At 39.3% G+C, this 21,902-nt stretch overlaps 1 protein-coding gene across 1 annotated transcript in view; it reads left to right on the plus strand.

The window, feature by feature from the left end:
* The window catches only part of adcy1a (adenylate cyclase 1a), a 136,554-nt gene that overhangs the window by 39,297 nt on the left and 75,355 nt on the right, over positions 1-21,902 (plus strand). The window contains exons 5-7 of the mRNA XM_057840746.1: positions 5,983-6,110; positions 16,818-16,976; positions 18,490-18,631. Of these exons, the coding sequence (XP_057696729.1) occupies positions 5,983-6,110; positions 16,818-16,976; positions 18,490-18,631 (429 nt within the window). The remainder of the gene's footprint in view (positions 1-5,982; positions 6,111-16,817; positions 16,977-18,489; positions 18,632-21,902) is intronic.

The raw sequence follows: 21,902 nt of genomic DNA on the forward strand, positions 1-21,902 counted from the left end.
TCGGGCCAATACGGTATGTGTGTACATTATGTAGAACACATGGTGAGGGAAAGCATGTTTTCAAAGGTAATTTGGCCTTTTATACACGATAGGGTAACATACTCAAGAAATTTTGATACATTTAATGCACGCCTTTGTATGTGACTATTTCAAAGTCTATCGCTGAGCCACATGATCTGCACAGACAGTTTACACTTGATCTCTACATTTGCACACATACGAAAAAGTCACATGATAAGGATTATCTCCCTTGACTTCATTTCGCGTCCCACTAATCAGGCATGATTTAATACCGGCCGTGAAAGCGAGGGAAAAAGGACTAGATATTGGGTGATATGTGACGAACGATCAGTATGCCAGCAGTCAGTAATTCGTTAAATGTTACAGTTGTGATGAGGTTATATTATGTGCATGTGTGTAGCTACAGCCTCATAAAGATTTATATCATGTCGCATTAGCAAGGGAGACATTCAGTTCTAAATCAGCTGTGTCAGTGCTGTCAGGCTGCTTAGATGCTGAATAACACAATTATTCCCTGGAGTTGAAACCTAAACTTACCAAATGACAGATGGGCCACTGCTGATGCCAACCTGCCAGAGTAACAGATGTATCACACTGCTGTGTGGACACAGTAGGCAAAATGTCACATATTTTCCTACATTATCTAGCAGAAAACATTTACAGATGTAGTATCTGTCAGGTGACGTGGCATACTGTCAGCTGGTACTTTGTTCCACTCCAAGCTCAGAAACGCAGACACACCTGTTCCAACCCATGGGAACGTATGTTTACCAGTAAATCAATGCAAACATTGCACCAATCTGCCTGTTGATCTCCTATTCCATTCGCTTTCCTTTTCCATTCCTCGACTGTAAACAAGTGATTTTCACTGAGAACAAAGGCCTCTGAATCGAAGATGCTGGTTCTGATCTTTACAACAGATACTGTCTTGAACAACCTGCCTGCAGTGTTGACCAAATTGAGACACTGATCAATTACAATCCATGTATGGGGTGCGGGTAATTCAATCAACCATATTCCACCATCCTCCGCATGGGACACAGTCAAACACCTTCTCCAACTTAAAGGGCAAATGCAGAGTTTGTCAGATATCGGTGTAATTTTACGAATGTAAACCTTTGGACGAGTTCGTCGAAACGACTGTCATTTTTAACGCATAACTGTGAGAAGAATTTGCATTTTTTATTTATTTTTTATTTTTTTGGAACTCCGTCAATACTACCTTCCCAAAACTGGAAGCGTGACGTCAGGCAACAGAAGACATGGCAGACTTTATCCATAGCAGCAACAGCGATAGTGATATTTCCAGCGAAAGTACTCGTTCAGGATCACTTTTTTGTGACGTCAGCGATGACGAGGGCTACAATTTATCTCTACATGTTTGAACCTGAGGCTTCAGATGACGACGATTTACTCGGCACAGCAGATGGTAGTGATGACGCCGATTGGCGGCTTGAAACTTCAAGAAAGGAAAACTGATACACCTTCGTCTAGCATCGTGAAATCTCTCTGAACCTTTCTTTCCTCAGTCATTCTCTGATAGAACTATCAGCAATTGCAAAAACAAATAGTTAGAGTGGGGCAAATAAGTATTTAGTCAACCACCAATTGTGCAAGTTCTCCTACTTGAAAAGATTAGAGAGGCCTGTAATTGTCAACATGGGTAAACCTCAACCATGAGAGACAGAATGTGGGGAATAAAAAACAGAAAATCACATTGTTTGATTTTTAAAGAATTTATTTCCAAATTAGAGGGGAAATTAAGTATTTGGTCACCTACAAACATGCAAGATATCTGACTGTCAAAGAGGTCGAACTTCTAACGAGGTCTAACGAGGCTCCACTTGTTACCTGTATTAACAGCACCTGTTTTAACTCGTTATCGGTATAAAAGACACCTGTCCACAATCTCAGTCAGTCACACTCCAAATTCCACTATGGCCAAGATCAAAGAGCTGTCGAAGGATACCAGATACAAAATTGTAGAGCTGCACCAGGCTGGGAAGACTGAATCTGCAATAGGTAGAATGCTTGGTGTAAAGAAATCAACTGTGGGAGCAATTATTAGAAAATGGAAGACATACAAGACCACTGATAATCTCCCTTGATCTGGGGCTCCATGCAAGATCTCACCCCGTGGCGTCAAAATGATAACAAGAACGGTGAGCAAAAATCCCAGAACCACACGGGGGACCTAGTGAATGACCTACAGAGAGCTGGGAACAGAGTTACAAAGGCTACTACCAGTAACACAATGCCCCGCCAGGGACTTAAATCCTGCACAGCCAGACGTGTCCCCCTGCTGAAGCCAGTACATGTACAGGCCCGTCTGCGGTTCGCTAGAGAGCATTTCGATGATCCAGAAGAGGACTGGGAGAATGTGTTGTGGTCAGATTAAACCAAAATAGACATTTTTGGTAGAAACGCAGGTTCTCGTGTTTGGAGGAGAGAGAATACTAAATTGCATCTGAAGAACACCATACCCACTGTGAAGCATGGGGGTGGAAACATCATGCTTTGGGGCTGTTTTTCTGCAAAGGGACCAGGATGACTGATCTGTGTAAAGGAAAGAATGAATGGGGCCATGTATCGAGAGATTTTGAGTGAAAATCTCCTTCCATCAGTAAGGGCATTGAAGATGAGACGTGACTGGGTCTTTCAGCATGACAGTGATCCCAAACACACAGCCAGGACAACAAAGGAGTGGCTTTGTAAGAAGCATTTCAAGGTCCTGGAGTGGCCTAGCCAGTCTCCAGATCTCAAGCCCGTAGAAAATCTGTGGAGGGAGTTGAAAGTCTGTGTTGCCTAACGATAGCCCCAAAACATCACTGCTCTAGAGGAGATCTGCATGGAGGATTGGGCAAAAATACGAGCAACAGTGTGTGAAAAGCTTGTGAAGAGTTACAGAAAACATTTGGCCTCTGTTATTGCCAACAAAGGGTACATAACAAAGTATTGAGATGAACTTTTGGTATTGACCAAATACTTATTTTCCACCATGATTTGCAAATAAATTCTTTAAAAATCAAACGATGTGATTGTGTATTTTTTTTCCCACATCCTGTCTCTCATGGTTGAGGTTTACCCATGTTGACAATTACTGGCCTCTCTAATATTTTCAAGTGGGAGTACTTGCACAATTAGTGGTTGACTTATTTGCCCCACTGTATATAGATTCAGTAATAAATGTATTAAGTTCACAAGAATAGACGATCTGTCAGCTTTCCTATCTACTTATGACAGGTGAGCAACAACAACAACAAAAAAGGTCGCACTTCAACGAACAGGCAGTAGGTTTTGCCTTCCTATATCAACAGAATTTCATAAAATTTTACAATTAGAAAAATCAGCAAGGGTGTATTTACGTCTTTGAAAAACCAAAGTTGTATTCATGTAGACTTTCAGAACTGTCGTCGCTGAAATGTTTGCTGGACAGTGAGTGGCTTGGAGTTGATTTGGGGTATTGGTGGCTTTTCCGGTTGTTTCGGGGTCACCCTTCCTCTTCAAAGCCTTCATTTTGGACGGATTGCTTGGGCCCGTATGAGTAAAGCCTCTTACATCACACACTCTGCAAATATTAGGCCAACTTACATTTATGGTTTCCGCAGAGCTGGAGCTGAATCCTGGCAGGTTCGATTAGGCATCACTAGACGCATAATGGGACATATCTGCTTGTGCCGGGACTAACAATAAGATAATGTCGATTAGGATGTCAACTCACTAATTCTCTTGGGTGATTAGTATTAATGGGGGTTCCCTACTGCACATTAATGGCATTGCTTGCACGCCACTTACTCTGCCCTGTCTCTCCTGTCCACCCTTCCCCCGTTGGTTAACTGGTGTCGTTCTTTCTTTCTTAACTTAGTAAATGAAGTTGTGATGATTTTGTGATGCTACTCATTGTCAGGTAGCCTTTATATGCGACCCTGTTTCTGTCTTCATATTAGTCATTTATGTGCTTTCTGTCTGCTTCCTTAAGCACCTTTTCCACCCAGCTACATTTATTTAGACAAATTTATTTGTATGGTACAATTCAACACATGGTTTTCAACCCTTTCAACATGTACAACCACAGGAAATACTTTAAACTCCCCCATGGCACAGGAAAAATGTTCCAGTATTAAAAAACATTCAGATCTACCTTTATTTGTCCAAGTACCTGAACATGATGGTTAAAAAAAATAGATTTATTTATTTTTTTTTAATCTAAAGGGACTAAATAAGATTTTTAGAGTTAATTAAAAGCACTTTTCTATTCAATGAATGCTCACTCTACCAATGCCCTGGTGAGTCCACGGAGCCCTGAAAAAACCCTTTCTGTTACTTTCAATACAGAAGGTCCGGGTTGACCACTCTGGGCTGAACTGCTCTGTGCACATCCATGCACATCAGAAAATAATTGAGAAGCACTGGACTGGCCCATAAATAATTGTAAATATCTTAAAAATGATAGCAGCACAAACAAACTCTTTTTTCCAGCACAAACGAGCACAAACCTAGCACAAATGAATGACTTATTTTTTTATGTATTTTTTTTATCTGATGGGGGGCCAACTTCTTGGAGGTACTAATCTCATGTGATTCTATTATTGATTTGCAGGACTTCTGAATCATTATGTGTGGCCTTAAATGAATTCACAATGATTTTATAATTTTCAGGTGATAATTTAACTTAAATTCCATCCATCCATTTTCATCACCTATTATCCTTGTCCGGGTTGTGGGTTGCTGAAGCCTATCCCAGCCAACTTCAGGTGAAAGGCAAACTACACCCTAAACTGGTCGCCAGGCAAATGTGGGGCACACGCAGGACAGCCAACCAGTCGCACTAACAATCACATCACCACTGAGTGGGATTCAATCCCACGTTGCCTGCACCGAAGTCAGTCAAACCCACACCATCAGTGTCTTTCTCTTTTAAATTAAGAAAGCTAAAACTGGAAAGATTACATTAATTATCTGGGATTTTAAAAATATAAAATTATTCTGGACTGATTGTGTATTTCCATTGTTACAGCTCAGAAGGTTTTAGGTTTGTTCATCTCAAATTTCTGCTCAATTTTGTGTTTAGCAGTGATGAATGAAGAAATTTGCTGCAAAAGTAACTAATCCAACAAAGAGTCTGTTGTGGGATCATGTAAATAAAAACAGCCGTTTTAAGGTAAACTGTCCAACTGATGACAAGGTCTGTGTTGGTGAATTCACACTGTGAAATGAAACAGATGTTTCATATATATTACTAGATCAAAGGAAGTGAACCCGAAGTTCCTGGCAGAACATGAACTGATTTATTCGATTATAAATTCGATTTCCCTCCTCACTTTCTCTTATTAGTGTTCGAAATCTGATCAAATTTAAAGAGTCCCCACATACTGTATTATTACATATTGTGTGGTCGTGTTTGTTAATGCGTCAAGGTTTGTGTAAAATGTGCACTGCGACACATAACTGATCCATCTGGGAATGTGTGGGTGGGATTCTACTTCAAGAGCATGCCAGGGCAATTATAGTTGGCCCCAACTACAAGCAGTTGCACACCCCCACATACATTCATGACCAGGCATGCTTTTGGACGTTTATTGTCTGCTGTCTCAAAACTGTCAAATTTAATGTAAGTAAGAGCAAAAGTTAAATTTACTGTCGTAATACTTTGCTGTAGTTGAAATTAGGAATTGATCATTAGATGTGTCAGCATTTATTATCCACTTTCTGACAGATATACAATACCTTTTGTTTAACTGTGTTTCTTTTTGAAGAGTATGCTCACATCATTCATTATTAAAAAAAAAATGAAAGGACCTGATACAATTGAACTTCTGCAGCGCCTACTCAAAGCAGACATTGGGTAACAGATGTTTCAGCTGTGTCTCTTCTTGTTGAATGAAATTCCCTTTTTTTTTATTGACCTTTTCCCACAGTAATGAAAATATTTCAATTGATGTATCATTTCTCTGTCAATAGGAGAATCACTGCAGGCGAATAAAGATCCTGGGCGACTGTTATTACTGCGTATCAGGGTTGACCCAACCCAAGGCTGACCACGCCCACTGCTGTGTAGAGATGGGCCTTGACATGATTGACACCATAGCGTGAGTCACATAAATTTGCAAACCCCTTACCCCATTTTATGTTTTTATATTATTATTATTATTAATAATTCCATCCATCCACTTTCTGCACTCATTATCCTCACCAGAGTGTGATGCTGACAACTTTCCATCATGAAGTAGTTAATTTTGTTAAGGGTGAAAAGATGAATTGATGTAATAATTATGAAGGCTGACTCGTAGAATATTGAATTACCGGTACAATGAAAACGATTACTGACATTGTTATTTTCATGTTTCGTATTTGCCAAATGTACAGAGGTTATAAATCAAATCAAATTAAATCAAATTCATTTATATAGCCCTTTACAAAAACCTGTGAGGTCCTCAAAGTGCTTTACAACAAAGCAAAATATAGTGCAGTACATGATAAATAAAAGGCAGGAAAGAACCAGAAAAATTTTATACTATAAATATGCAAGAGTTACATTTGATCTTGTTCCAGTATGAGCAGATATTGTATGTAGTTTGATGGATAAAAACAAAGAACAATTACTTGAGTACTATACTTAAAGCAGAAGTTCAGAATTTTTTATGTTAGGCTTAATCTTCGAGTTAGCATGGATTTAATTAGTTGGTGGAGTTGATTTCAACAAATTTCATGCAGTTTGTAAGTTATTTGATAGTTTCAGGGCTCTGGCGTGGTTAAGCTAGCGCGAGTTGCTGGGACCAATTTAGCATGCCAATGAAAAACAATACAGCTCTACGAACAAATCCGACAAGGTCAAATAAATTAAAAATTCAGATCATAGTTCCAAAACACCCATGCAGCCAAAATAATGTCATAAAGAGAGGAGTGCTTCGGCCACTTTTGCTCATACTGCATTCGAGGAAGGCTGGAAGTCGGACATTTCCCGCTCGAAGGGTACAAGTTGCGACCTCAAAGTGTTCCAAGCAAATGTAAACAGCAAAGATGGCTGATCGCGACAAGTTTTTTTTAAAAAATATTGGCCATCAAAAGACATTTTGATCCCCAGCAAACCTTCCTTCTCCTAAGTGATCAAATAGTGGAGGCATTCCAATGATATTTTTCCAGATCGGAGGTTGGAAACTGGCTTCCTACCTTCCTCGAATGCAGTATCGGTCTGCTGAGTTAACTGACGGCCGGCAACATTGTGAAATGCGCATTTAGAGGCTGTCGAAACAGACAGAAGGAATGGGCAAAGGAATGTTTCCACAAATTCCCTATGAAGAACAAGGAAAAATAAAAACTGGTGGCTTGCTGCTGGCTACGACAGAAAAAGTCAGCGGTGAAAAAAATGATGTAATATCACTACGCCCTGCTCCTCTGCAGAGCTTCTGGATTACAAATGTTGTTGTTCATACTGCAAATATTGACATGCAATGGTAATTTTTCCAATAAATTTAGCCTGAAAATATAGCCAAAACCATTCATTGCATGGGTCATCAATGATTTCCATCTGTGCATATATTGTTGTTTAACAGCATTCTAAGTCTGCTTAATTGACTCACGCTAGCTTAGCCACTCTGGAGCCCTGAAACTAAAAAATAACTAACAAACTACACAGAATTTGTTTGAATCTACTTCACCGACTAATTAAATCCTCGCTAACTCGAAGATTAAGCCTAATGTCAAAAATTCTGAACTTTCCCTTTAAGTACACAATTTGATTATCTCTATTTGGTGGCACATTGGCCGACAGGGTAGCATGTCTGCCTCACAATTCTGAAATAAAGGGTGCAATCCTGGCCTCCAGCCTTCCTAGTCTGTGGTGTATGCTCTCCGCCTGTGTGGTTTTTATCTGGGTACTCCAGTTTCCTCCCACATTCTAAAAACATGCATCTTAGGCTGCGTTCATACTGCAGGGTTAATCCGTGAATCCGATTTTTTCGTGTTTTTCTGACTCTAGTGAGGCATTAACTTGACGGTCTGAACGTGACAAGTCGCATGGAAGTGGATCATTTCAAATCCGATCTGGGTCACTTTCTTATGTGGTTCAAATCCAATCTGGGTCACATTTTTCCAGAATGTGGCAGCGGTCTGAACTGTCAAGTCTCCCAAATCAGAATTCATGCAGCAATTATGTGACAGCAACACGCAAGACGACAGTGATGCAGCTGCTCATTAGCGTTAGCGCCTAGCTTAAGCTTTTATGACGCAGAAGCCTGGCTTGACCACAGTCATAAAAAAATACAATGAAGAAAAGGATAAGCCTGATAACGCTCGGTTTCTTACTGTGTGCCAAATGAGCCATACCATACAGTATATCAGTAATGGTTACATGTCCGAGTCGGGGCAAACTGCCGCACACACATAAGGCTTATGAGTGGGTGTCATGCATGCACAGTACATAGTTATTTATTTTGATGCTTCTGCACATGCGGGTCAGTTTGTTCAGGCGGTGTATGACTGCGAGTTAGTGCACATGCATAATACTCAAACCGGCTCAATGAACAAAAGCAGTCTGAACGGGCAAGCCAAAAAAACAGATATGACACAAAATCGGAGTTGTGCATTAAGACCTGCAGTATGAACCTAGCCTTAGATTTAGAAATATAAAAACACACTTTCCTATATGAATCTCTCAGTGTAAGGCCCCCTTTATTCTTTCGCGTCAATACCCATGTGACAACATTATGGTTATCCCGCATGTAGTTTGTCTTGACACTCGAGCGCAAACACTCAAGCGTAATTTTGAATTTGTGCTGCAGTTTCCCTCCAAGTTGGAGGTGTCGCGACAGCTAATATTGGCTACACTTTGACACTACATTCTGAGTTGATCGGTGTTGATTTGGGTGTTGTTTTAACACTAGCAGTGTTAAGATCGCTCTTGGCACGGTGTCAATTAAGTGAGTTGAATACAGACACCCCTGGCAGAGTTAAATGCACTCCTAGCAGAGTTAATCAGTCACACCCAGTTTAAGTGTAGAGCCTCTGAGCTTTCAGCCCCGCTCCTACTCCTCCCAATGTGTTTGGTTGTGTCAACATTCTGATAATAGTATTGGAAAGATAAATGAACCTGGGACCAATTGCAGACAATCATCTTCCACAGTATACAGTACTTAAGCCATTGTTCTGTGGATTGAACACCTGTTCCTAGGGTTGCCAACTGTCCCTTAAAAAACGGAATTGTCCGGTATTCAGAAACAAAAGTACACGTCCCTTATTGAGCTTTCAAGGGACGCGCTTTGTCCCTTATTGCCATCAAACTCGAAAATAGTATCTTATTTGTAGATTGAACGAATACTGGTAAGGTGCTTTACAAGAATATGCAGGTAAACACATTCGCCCGATTATCCTGCTTTTTGACCAATGAGCTGACGGAACAAAGACAATATGACAATGACAATATCCCACTCGTCGCTTTGGTCGAGTTACTGTCGGAACACAGCATGAGAGTGTGGGAGAGATAATAGGTTTGAGTAAAGCGAGAGTAAAAAGAATGTTCAAAATGATGATGATTTGTTTTCTTGTTCTACTTTGTGTGCTCCATTTTCACAAATTGTATTATGTTTTTGTGTTCTGTCAAATTTATTATATTTGGAGTGAACAATTCCTAAATTGGAAAAAAAAAACAACAACAAAAAACAAAACAGTATTAAAACAAAACAAAAAAGCCAACCTCCCCAAACCCCCCTCACACGCACACCCACAAACATAAAGGCACAGGACTTTAAGCATTAAATTTTACTTTATTTCACTTTTACAATTTTAAATTTAGGAACACAGGTTTAATTGAGTATATTTTGTATTAAAAATACATTGTTGATAATTATTGTTTTTCCATGTGCTTATACAACTCAAATCTGTACCTAATTATTTCCGTTTTGAGTAAAATTATTGTAAGATTGTAGTTATAATTAAAAAAAAAAAAAAAAAAAAAAATTCACATGCAAAATATAAATAAAGGATGACGGTTATTGGGCCGGCCAGCTCAATGATATGGCAATTTGGCACCTATTGGTGTGCTTGCCGTAGCATCGTGATGCTGCTATTGATGTGCTCGTAGGTGAAGACTTGTGGGTGAAGTGACACCGTGACTGTAAATAGTTTTGTCTGTAAATAGCTGGGGTGTGTTCAGTTGAATAAGAAGTATGTAAAAAGTGACCCTGACATCTATGCTTTCTGAAAGCAACACTAGGTTAGTTTTCAAACTTTATGAAATATTTTTATAAAATTTGTGATAATATGTCGACTGACATTTAGTTGAATGACATCTCTTTTATGTCTTAAAGTGGTCTGCATTGCTTTCATCGGCACCTTTGAGGATGGTAGCACACAAAACTTGCCACACTAAAGAAACTACGATGCGAACGCTTTCGAACGAATGCTGCAAAGATGGCAGAGCAACAAGAGACAAAAAGTTTTGTCTGAGGAGGATAAAAAGAGACGTCACCAGGATATAATAGAAATAATCATTGGCCTGTTTTCTTTTGAGCTCGTCAGCGCTAACAAGTTTGGGTGGGGTGAGAGGGGCATAGCCACACTAAGCCACACTGTTGCGAACCGTCGTACGCTATTGTTTAGGTCCAACTGGATTCATGACCTTATTACTATTAGTCCATCAAGTCGGCCTAATTGACTTGCGCTAGCTTATCCACTCTGGAGCCCTGAAACTAACAAATAACTAACAAACTACACGGAATTTGTTGAAATCAAGTCCACCGACTAATTAAACCCTTCGCTAACTCCAAGATTAAGCTTGATGTCAAAAATCCTGAACTTCCCCTTTAAGGCAAGACACTACTGCTTTTGTCCACCGGCGTGGCTAAAATCGACAAAACTGAAAAGTTGCAAAGTTTAAGGGATGCAAAATCCCTCTGTTACCTCTCGCGAGTGCTGCAGTTGGGTACGACTCCCAGATAGCCCCACAACATCACAATGAATATTTGAAATTAACACTCCTATTGTAAGAAAACAACACAATTTAGTTATTATTATTATTAAAAGTACTCTTCAGTGTGGTATTAAACAACACTGACAGTGTCAGATATTTAACATATATTTATATTTGGGCTGTCAAACGATTAAAATTTTCAATCGAGTTAATTACAGCTTAAAAATTAATTAATTGTAATTAATCGCAATTCAAACCATTTATAAAATATGCCATATTTTTTTGTAAATTATTGTTGGAATGGAAAGATAAGACACAAGACGGATATATACATTCAACATACGGTACATAAGTACTGTATTTGTTTATTATAACAATAAATCAACAAGATGGCATTAGCATTATTAACATTCTCTTAGAGCAATCCATGGATAGAAAGACTTAAAAGATAAATGTTAGTACAAGTTATAGAAATTTTATATTAAAACCCCTCTTAGTGTTTTCATTTTATTAAAATTTGTAAAATTTTCAATCAAAAAATAAACTAGTAGCTCGCCATTGTTGATGTCAATAATTACACCATGCTCACTCATGGTACTAACCCATAAAATCAGTTTGACCCAAGCGCCAGCAGAGGGAGCCAAACACCAAAAAACAAGTAACAAGCGTACATTACACTGTACTGTCATTTTAGTCTGTTTGAGCGGGGCATGTGAGTTATTTGCGTCAAATATTTTAACGTGATTAATTAAAAAAATTAATTACCGCCCGTTAACACGATAATTTTGACAGCCATAATTTATATCTAACGATATTTAATGAGTTAAAATAGTAACCCTTTCCAAGTGTAACTCAAAATCCTTGGGAATTTTATTACCTCAAAAAAAGTCTTGATTTTAACTCTGTCTTAGTGAAATTAACCCTGGTGATTTTGCTGTGTAGTAGAATATCGGCTGGAATTTTATGAATTTTATGGTGTTTCCGGTCACTGTTTATACAATAAAATCGACTCAGGGAGCCATCCACGATGTAAAACAGTATTAACAGTGCTATTTGTAACACACAGTATTTATGTCACACTGCTGTTGCCATAGTTGTGCAATCCCTGTGGGTGTGGTATTACAGAAAAAAGACATCAAAGGGAGGATTCGTGTGCATACATGATGAGAAGCTCACTGAATAAAGAAGTGTTCTTCCACTCAAGTCTCCCGCCTTAAATGTACTTATATTGAGGAAGTACATAACAAAAAGTAGCGACGAGGACGTCTGGACCTGCATCAGCTCGGACGAGCTGTTTTTGGGAGTTTGCTGCGGGTCGCGATACTCAAGGGTATAGACGGCGCCAAGTTCCGCTTTTGCGTTGTGACTTCGTGGGGAGGAGGACGAGCAGAGATTTCCAAAGGAGCGAGAAGGTGCTGTATAACTAGGCACTATGCCGGGAATTATCGGCTCTGTTGGTCCTTTTGATGAGCTTGTGGAACAGTGGAGCTCATACACGGAGCGGTTTGGCTATTTCGTGGAAGCTAACGATATAGCGGAAGAGAAAGTAGTGCCCACGTTTTTGAGCGTTCTTGGGCCAAAGACTTTCAATTTGCTGAGAAACTTGCTTCAACCTGATAAACCTGGCAGTAAAACATACAGGGAGATCGTGGAAACTCTTAATGCACATTTTTCACCCAAGCCCCTTGTAATCGCAGAGAGATTCAGATTTCATAGGAGAAATCAGGAGGAGGGGGAATCTGTCACTATGTTTGTAGCGGTGCTGCGGAAGCTTGCTGAACATTGTGAGTTTGGTGATGTTTTAGAAGTTACATTAAGAGACAGATTGGTATGTGGACTGAGAAATGAAGCAACACAAAAGAAGTTACTCCTAGAAAGTGGATTGACATTAAAGAAAGCCTTTGATATAAGTGTGGCTATGGAAATGGCTTAGATCTTTTTTTTAGGTCTACTGAACTATTATGGATGGGTTATTCCTAATTTGGCATCGCTTCTTAAACCATTGCATGAGCTGTTGTGCAAAGATGAAAAATGGAAATGGACAAAAGAGTGTAACAAAGCTTTTCTATATGCGAAAAATGCCCTGAGAGAGGTTTGTGCAGACCCTGAAATATGCCTCAAAGCATCACAAGGGCAAAGTACGCTACATCAGAGATACACGACTTTCTCCTCAAATACCGAACACCAATGCATGCAACTACCAAGGTATCGCCAGGGAGCCCAATGTTTTCTCGAGAGCTAAGGATTGGCACGGACCTGCTTAAACCACCAACCCTGAAAGACATTGTTCAAATGGATCAACGGAAACAAGTCAAATGCAGAGACCTGCATTCCAAGAAGTGACTCTGTTATGGCCCGGGGTTATCAGAGTAAGGAAAAGTGGGCCCCTGCTACCATCATTGCTCAAACTGGGCCTGTTTCCTACACAGTTCAGACAGCTGATGGTGTTTAGTGTCGCCATGTGGATCAATTGTTGGGACGGTTGCAATGTAATTCTACCAGAAATGTCTAGCTTACCGGATGTGTCAAAACTAAACAATCATGCTGTAATTGTGTCTAATCCAAATAATGCACAAATGTAACCTGCGACGGTATTGGAACCTGTTTCCATAAGAGCAAAATCTGAAGTGACTGTTGAATGTCGGTATCCTGAATGTGACAGACGACCGCCTGCTTGATTGGATTTATAAGAAATAAGTAAGATGGGAAAAGCAGCAGGTTCTTTTGTGTTTATTTCTGGGACATGTGAAGTAAGGCGGAAGGAGATGAAACATATTTATGTCACACTGCTGTTGCCACAGATGTGCACTCCCTGTGGTGGTATTACAGTAAAAAGACAACAAAGGGTTGATTCGTGTGCACATATGATGAGAAGCACACTGAATAAAAAAGTGTTGTTCCACTCAAGTCTCAGCCTTAAATGTACTTATATTGAGGAAGTACATAACACTATTAACAGTATTATAAAACATTCTGCTGCTCTCTCAGGCTCTAGTGGATTGAGGAACCTCAGTGCACTTGTCTCCCACAACCCGGGTGGGATCTAGACTCCTGGGGCAAGGTTGGAGTGCCAAATGGCCTATGGTGTTTAGGGGGGAGGCACATAGAATAAGCGATGATGTGCCTAACCTTTCCTATGGTTCCTGTGCAGCAGTTCAGTTCAATGCATGACATATGCAGGGATATAACTGTTGGTCCTGGGATTAATAACACAGTGAATATTGGGATGTCAACTCTATCACAGGTGAATTAGTTTAATAATGGGTTTCCTACTGCATCGCTTGCAAAGACTCTGCCTTGTCATATCCAAATCTGTCTACTGAAAGCTGTCCATTTTGTGTGTTCCCTCCCTACATGGTGTCCCCTCGATAGATGAGGTCATAATGTGCTTGCAATGCTACTTATATAGTGCGCTTTATTATTGCGTAGACACCAACTGATATTTCAGAAAACATTGTTTTCCTTTCCTTAAGCCAATGCACAAAAAAAGACTTAAATTTCCAATAGTCTATGCTGACAAAGAACAACACTACTAGGACTCTTCCCTGGCGCAACGAGACCAAGATCAATCTTTTTAGAGCCGATGACTTCAATACCGTCAGTTGTTGCAAAGGTGAGAAGTAGACACAAAAGTGTAAGGCAGCCACAGTAAAACATGGTCGTGGCGTTGTCCTTATATTGGGCTGCACAAGTATTGCAGGTGTTGGGGAGCTTCATTTAATTGTTGGAATCATGAAATCTGAGATGTACTTTTGTATTTTACAAGAGAAGGTGCCACCATCACTCCATGCCCGTGGCCGTCGTTCAGTTTTCCAACATGACAGTGTTCCACAAGCACACAACCAACACCATAGTAGTATTTCTTAAGAAGAACAGGCTGAGAGTGATTCAGTGGCCAAGTATGTCTCCTGATCTGAGCCCAGTTGAGCACCTGTGGGGAATTCTGGAGACATGTGGAGTGTCACTCTCCATCCAACGTCAAACTTTAAAACAGGTCATTCATGAAGAATGGAAAATGATAGATGTGGTAATTTGTCAGAAACATGTTCATTCAATGCTTCGAAGACTTGATGATGTCCTATAAATTCATGGAGGTCTTACAAACTACTAGACATGACCGCCTTAGATAGGGGTGTATTTACTTTTGCACCAAACAATTTTCATAAAATTACTAATTTGGTGTTCTATGTTCTATTAACAACCTACATTTCATGTATGAGCCAAACAAGCGTTGCATGAAACTCGTTCCAAAAAGGGTGTACTCAATTAGAATGTGCACTTTAGCATATACATTTATTCATATTTTTGTATTACCATTCCCCTTGTTCGTTCGTTCTTTCTTTCCCTTCAAACACACTGCAATTTCTTAACACTGCAATATAAACAACAACTAGTGACACATTAAAAATGTTTTGAAATTTTAAACACTTTGAATTGTCTAACAGTGTAATATTTGTTTTTATAATGTTAATCAGTGATTGCAAATGTTATTGCAGTTTCAATATCAATTCAAAATACAGTACATACCTTTATCTATGCACCTAATTACATTTAGTGTTGTTTATAGTGTTTTGATGTTTTTTGTTGTTGTTGGCACAAGGATCTTATCTATTTTCCATGAAATCTTCTTTCATTCACTTTGTGTAACACTTACCCTCACGAGGGTGCTAGTGCCTATCCCAGGTACAACTCCTAGCAAAAAGTATGGAATCACCAGTATTGGACAAGCACTCACTCAGACATTTTATCATGTAGAACAAACTCATGATGATGCTGGAACTTTTGTCTGGTGCTGTTCCAGTGAGATTTACAAACATGACTGCCTGAAGAAAACATCAAAATTCCCTCAGTCCTTGATGATATGGGGCTGCATGTCAGGTAAAGGCATCGGGGAGATGGCTGTAGTTAAATCTTCAATGAATGCACAAGTTCACATTGAAAATTTAGGCAGCTTTCTTATTCCTTCAATTGAAAATATGTCATTTTCCAAGATGACAATGCATCATGCCAGAGAGCTAAAACTGTTAAAGCATTCCTTGGAGAAAGACTCATCCAGTAGAATAGCCCAGGTCTTAACCCTATTGAAAATCTGTGGGGGAAATTGAAAAAAATGGGGAAAAAACAACAACTGCAAGGATGATCTGGCAACTGCAATCAAAGAGAGTTGGCACCTAATAGATGAAAAATACTCATCAAGTCCATGCCTCAGAGACTGCAAATTGTCATAAAAGCCAGAGGGGGTACTACTAAATACTAGAGATGATGATTTTGATTGTTATTTCTTTGTTTGTTTCTCATGATTCCATATTTTTATCCCCTCAGAACGGAGTGATCCCATATATATTTCCCTGAACTTGCTGTATATAAGTAACATTTACTGACCACCACATTGTTATTTATTCATGTCTTTGAGTGTTTCTGGATGCTAAAGAGTTGCACTTTTGAAGTGATTCATTATTTTTTCAAGCTTTTTATCTGAGTTTGTTCTACATGATAAAATGTCTGAGTGAGTGCTTGTCCGAGATTGGTGATTTCATACTTTTTGCTAGGGGTTGTAACTATGGGCAGGAGGCAGGGTACACCATGAACTACTGACCAGCCAATCGCAGTAATAAAACCTATGGAAAATTTGAAGTGTTCCTTCAACCTTGCATGCATACTTTTAGGATCTGGTAATACACTGATGTTCCTGCAGAAAACCTGCACAGCCATAGGGAGAACAGGGAAACTCCCCATAGGAAGGCTAGAAAACAGCAGCACTGATTCTTTTCTATAAGGTTTATTATAAGCTGATCTGCAAAATGTTAACATAGACCAATGTCGAGATCATAACTGCAAATGTAGGTTTGTGTCTTGAGTGCCCCTTTCAACACAATTCCTTTTGTCATAGGTCAGTGGTAGAGGCAACAGAGGTGGACTTGAATATGCGTGTCGGACTACACACAGGGAGGGTGCTGTGCGGAGTACTCGGCCTCAGGAAATGGCAGTATGACGTCTGGTCAAACGATGTCACTTTGGCGAATGTGATGGAGGCCGGAGGACTGCCTGGGTCAGTTCTGAGTGCCACCACCACTGAAAAAAGACAACAAAAGTGCAAATGGAAAAGACACATGCTCGGAGACAGTACAAAGCATGCCAGTACACACGTTTTGTTTCTGGGAGCAGATTTTTCAACTAGCTACTCTTCAAAATAACTGGAGCCATAAAAGATAACTGCTTAAGAGTCATTTGCCGCTCAGCAAATCAAATATACAAAAACTGAAGTATGTTACAATTTCATCCAGTGAATGCACAGTTGCAAAATGTCTTTTGACTTAACATGACAAATTTCATGACAGTCGAACAAGCCTAGCCAAAATGACTAATAACGTTGATTTTCAAAGTAGCTACCATGCAGTGTTGTTTTTGGAAGCCCTTTTAATTTCTGTTTTAGTCTTAAAATACTTATTAGTCTTAGTCATATTTTAGTCATTTCAAAATGTTTTCGTCTTGGTCTAGTTTCAGTCTACAAATTTCGTCTGGTTTAGTCGACAGTTACTGAAAATTTTTTCATTTGTAAAATTCAAAAGTTTTAGTCCAAAAATAAATCAAGGTTTACAACAGTTTTGAATGAACATAGACAGATGATCACTTATTGTTGCGTCTACTAGAACACCACCAACATTGTGATGATATGACTCAGCAGGAAAAGCAGTACATTACTTTCAATTAATCCTAGCTAGAACTCACGAATTGTGTGTAAAAAAAAATGTTCGAGCATTAAACATCCTCTCTAGACTTACTGACCAAAAAAGCCAAGTGGCTCTACTTTAGACTGGCCAACAATTTAAGAGGACGCGTGCCATTATGAAGCTAATACTAACGCAAATGCGAATGCTATGCTAATGCTAGGATTTGCATTTAGTGTCTCATGATCACTCAGCACAGACCTTTAAAGGATAAAGACACATTGCGTATGCGCTCTTGCCAAAACAAGAAAAAAATCCTCAACGTGTTTCCAAACTAACAAGATAGAACGCAGTCTAGCTTGAGATATATCCTAAACTCCGGTGACGAGAAAGAGGCACATTACATCTCACTTGAGTCACACAACCCAAACAGTGCTACGATTCAAGCTGATATACTCCACGTACAATGATGTTGCATTTTTGTTTCATTCTCGTATTGTCTGACAAAAACTGGCATTCATTTCCTTATGGTCTAGTTTCCCAAGCAACGTTGTTAGCTCGTCATAAAAAAATTTTCATATATGAAGTATTTTGGTTATTGTCATTGTTTACAAAAACAACACTGCTACATAGAATAAGTAAGGATTTTCTGAAGTGTGAAAAGATGCTAGCCAGAAACAAAAGTTACTGTATTGAAAGTTGTTGTAGTACTTTCCTTATTGGGGACCGAGCCAGAGAGCAATTCTAAATCTAGAATCACCTTTGATTTTTACATTGCATTAAAATTTATGTCATTTTTATGTGTGAAGTTTGGGTCGGTAAACTTCACTGTAAAATGATATTTTCAAAGCAATATTCTGATTAAAATTTCTTCTCTTCTACTTCTGCTCTTAGTAAGGTTCACATCACAAGAACCACACTGGAGTGTTTAAATGGTGACTACGAGGTGGAACCTGGGTTCGGCCACAAGAGACACGCCTTCCTTCAGAAACATCACATAGAGACATTTTTCATCGTGCCATCACACAGACGCAAAGTACAGTTCTCTATTTTTTCACCCGTCTTTTTTTTATTTTTTATTTTTTGTATTTATTTTTTCTGGCCAGCATACAACTGGATAGGTAACACATCTGTCAATGTTGTAACAGTTAATCCTTTGGCACTGTGAGGGATGCAGGCCTTGTATTAAGCTGGTATACATGTCACAATCCCACCCTACTGTACATGTGGACAGCGCATTCACATTGGTGGATTTAAATATTGCTCTGTCATAGATTACATGGTTTACAGAAGAAAGGTAAATATACTGTGTCTTTTGTCATGAAGAGTCGGTGGAAAGTTAGTATGACTAGAAGCTAAGGGCCAGTGTTGAAATTGTTTTACCATGGTGAAGAAGAAGAGAGACATTGAATAGAGGTTATCTTACAAGAAAAGTTTGTTCAAAGGTTCTAGCAGTAAAAAGTGCCAGGTTGTATGATGGTGTTGAAACTCAAGAGTGTTATGTTTAATATCATTAGTGGTTATGCCTCACAGATTGTGTGTAATAAAAGCGAAAGAGAAAGTCTTCAGTGAACTAGACAAAGAGCAGAGCATCCCACGCAGAGAGGGTATGGATTAGAGCACACTGTAACTGAGAGGTTGCTGAAAGAAAATGGATGAAGTTGAAGTGTTAAATTTTAGGAATGCGTTAAAATTTTGGCCAAAACCGAAATCGAAGCACCGATACTTAATTTTTGTTATTTTAATTAGTACTCTTCGGCTGGATCACTTTATGAATTCAGCCAAGTTTTTCCAAGCGCAAGGTCCCTTGTTGCTTCTTTAGTAATGCCTTGCTGTATTTCAGGCGATCGATCAATCAGTCATACGTGAACATACTGTACAAAATATTGCACACCTTTATTGCGAAGAGTTCTACACTTTATCCTAGAGTGTAGAGTAGAATATTAGTTGCAATAATTATTTAAGTCTCTTGTGTGAAATTCTTGAGGCTTATTAAACTTTGATGGTGGTCTCTCGCTTTAAATATTGCTGTCGTACAGGACTGCAAGTGAAATATGTCCTTTCATAAGGCTGGTTTCTCATGAGAAACATTTGTTTAAGGGGGCTTCCTTGTCGTTCAAGGCCTTTTCAATGCATATTTAAACTACATTTTCCCATCCACCATTTACTTCTTGGTCACCCGCCTCACGGAAATTATTTTGTAAAAATGAGAATCTGAAGAGGGTCATTGTGGTGGCCTTTGAAAATGGCTGTTTCTTCCAGGGACACAGGACACCAACAAGATCGGAAGTCAATGCACACACATGGTGACAAAGACCCAAATGCACGGCTGTTCAATTCAAACTAAAAGGTTTCTTTTCCAGTCCACAAGGTTAAGAAAAGGAGACAACAAAAAATCATGGCAATTTCTGGACACCAAACAACTGAGTAAAGTCCACAAAGTAATAAAAATGAATTGGTTCAAAACATAAATCTTGGTCAAACAGCTTACACAATGTGGTGGCATTGGACGTGGCAGGATACCACACAAACCAACAAAGGGCAAGGGCAGACGTAGACTATTTATACACAGCGTCACATGTGAAAACGATCAGCCTGATTGGGAAGAGCAGGAAGTAAAGGTGAAACAAGCAGGAACACCACTACCAAAATAAAAGCAAAATATCCTAGATGAAAATTCACAAAACTTTACCAAGAATTATGAGACATAACACTTGAATTACATCTTTTTACATGTTGTTAGAATGTTATCTGAAAGAGGGTACTGACTATCAGATAGTTGTAAAGGAGGGTGTACCGTAGCTCATAGGTGGATATTGAGAGGGGCGAGGGGAGCAGTGCCCCCCCAGTGGCCGAAAAATGTCATTGCATATAACTGACTTTCCTATAAATGAATTTAAAGGGGAAGTTCAGATTTTTTTTACATAAAGCTTAATGTTCGAGGTAGAGGTTTAGTTATTTCGTGGCGTTGATTTCAACAAATTCCATGCAGTTCGTTATTTGTTTCAGTGCTCTGGAGAGTGGCTAAGCTAGCGTGAGTCAATGGTGTCTGCTTAGCTTACCAATAAAAAACAACATAAGCACGCACAACAATCACCGATGACGCATGCAATCAATGGTGTTGGCTATGTTTTCAGGATAAAGTTATTAAAACTTACCATTGCATGTCAATAATTGTAATTTGAACAGCAGCATTTGTAATCCAGCAGCTCTGCAGGAAACAAGCTGTCTAGGCAAGCAGGGCGGAGTGATAACATTGTGTTTTTCAATGCTGTTTTTTGTTGTGGGAACGAAGGAGAGTCCCCAGCAGACTGAGCACCAGTGGCTTAAGCACTCCTCTTTTGCATTACGCATTACTGCATTACGCATCTAAAAAAAATTAGTCCTGCAGAATAAAATAAGTTGCGGCAGTTTGTGACATTGTTTTGGCCGCATGGGTATTTCAACAATGATCTGCATTTTGAATTTATTTGACTATATCAGATCTGTTAACGTCACTTTTAATCAGCATGCTGAGCAGGCACCATTGACTCGCGCTAGCTTAGCCACTCTGGAGTCCTGAAACTAACAAATAACTGACAAACTTCACGAGATGTGTTTCAATCAACTCCACCGACTAATTAAACCCCCACTAACTCGAAGATTAAACTTAATGTCAAAAATTCTGAACTTCCCCTTTTAAATAAAGACCTAGCTGTTAAAATGTCTACAAAAGTTGAAACAAATAAACAAATAAAACAAACAACAAAAATTAATAAAATGAACAAGAATCCTACAACGCAATTTATAATGGCTCAAAATTATTTTTCCGAACAGATCATGTGACGAGCACCTTAGAGGCAGTCCTTTGTTTTGCTTAGCCAAAACTACATCCGAGGAGGCAAGATATTTAGAATTTCTTTAAACCTAAGCTTTCAAAAGCTTCAACAACAACTGAGCTTGAACCGAGGATTAAACACGAACAGTGTCTAGATAAATATGTTGTAAGTCAATTTTATGGCTGACACAGCACTTTGGGGTCATCAACATGTTTTGCCACCCCTCCCACAAAGGTGAGACTCCACCTATGGCGTAGCTATAGACAGGAAAGTATGGTGGTGTGTCAGAAAAACCAATTGTTTGTGTGGAGGATTAAGTGGACAAAGGTACAGCAGAGACTCACATGGTGGAAGTTGAGACAGGAAGAATGGCCTTTCCCCTTTTTGAAAAGATTTGAAATAGGCTCTCGGTAGGCAGAATGAGTTTCCAGAAGCGCTGATCATTACATCCAAGGTGACCAAAGAAACAAGCAGAAGAGCACTCAGACA

Source organism: Corythoichthys intestinalis, chromosome 7 (genome assembly GCF_030265065.1).
Source record: "Corythoichthys intestinalis isolate RoL2023-P3 chromosome 7, ASM3026506v1, whole genome shotgun sequence".
NCBI lineage: Eukaryota > Metazoa > Chordata > Actinopteri > Syngnathiformes > Syngnathidae > Corythoichthys > Corythoichthys intestinalis.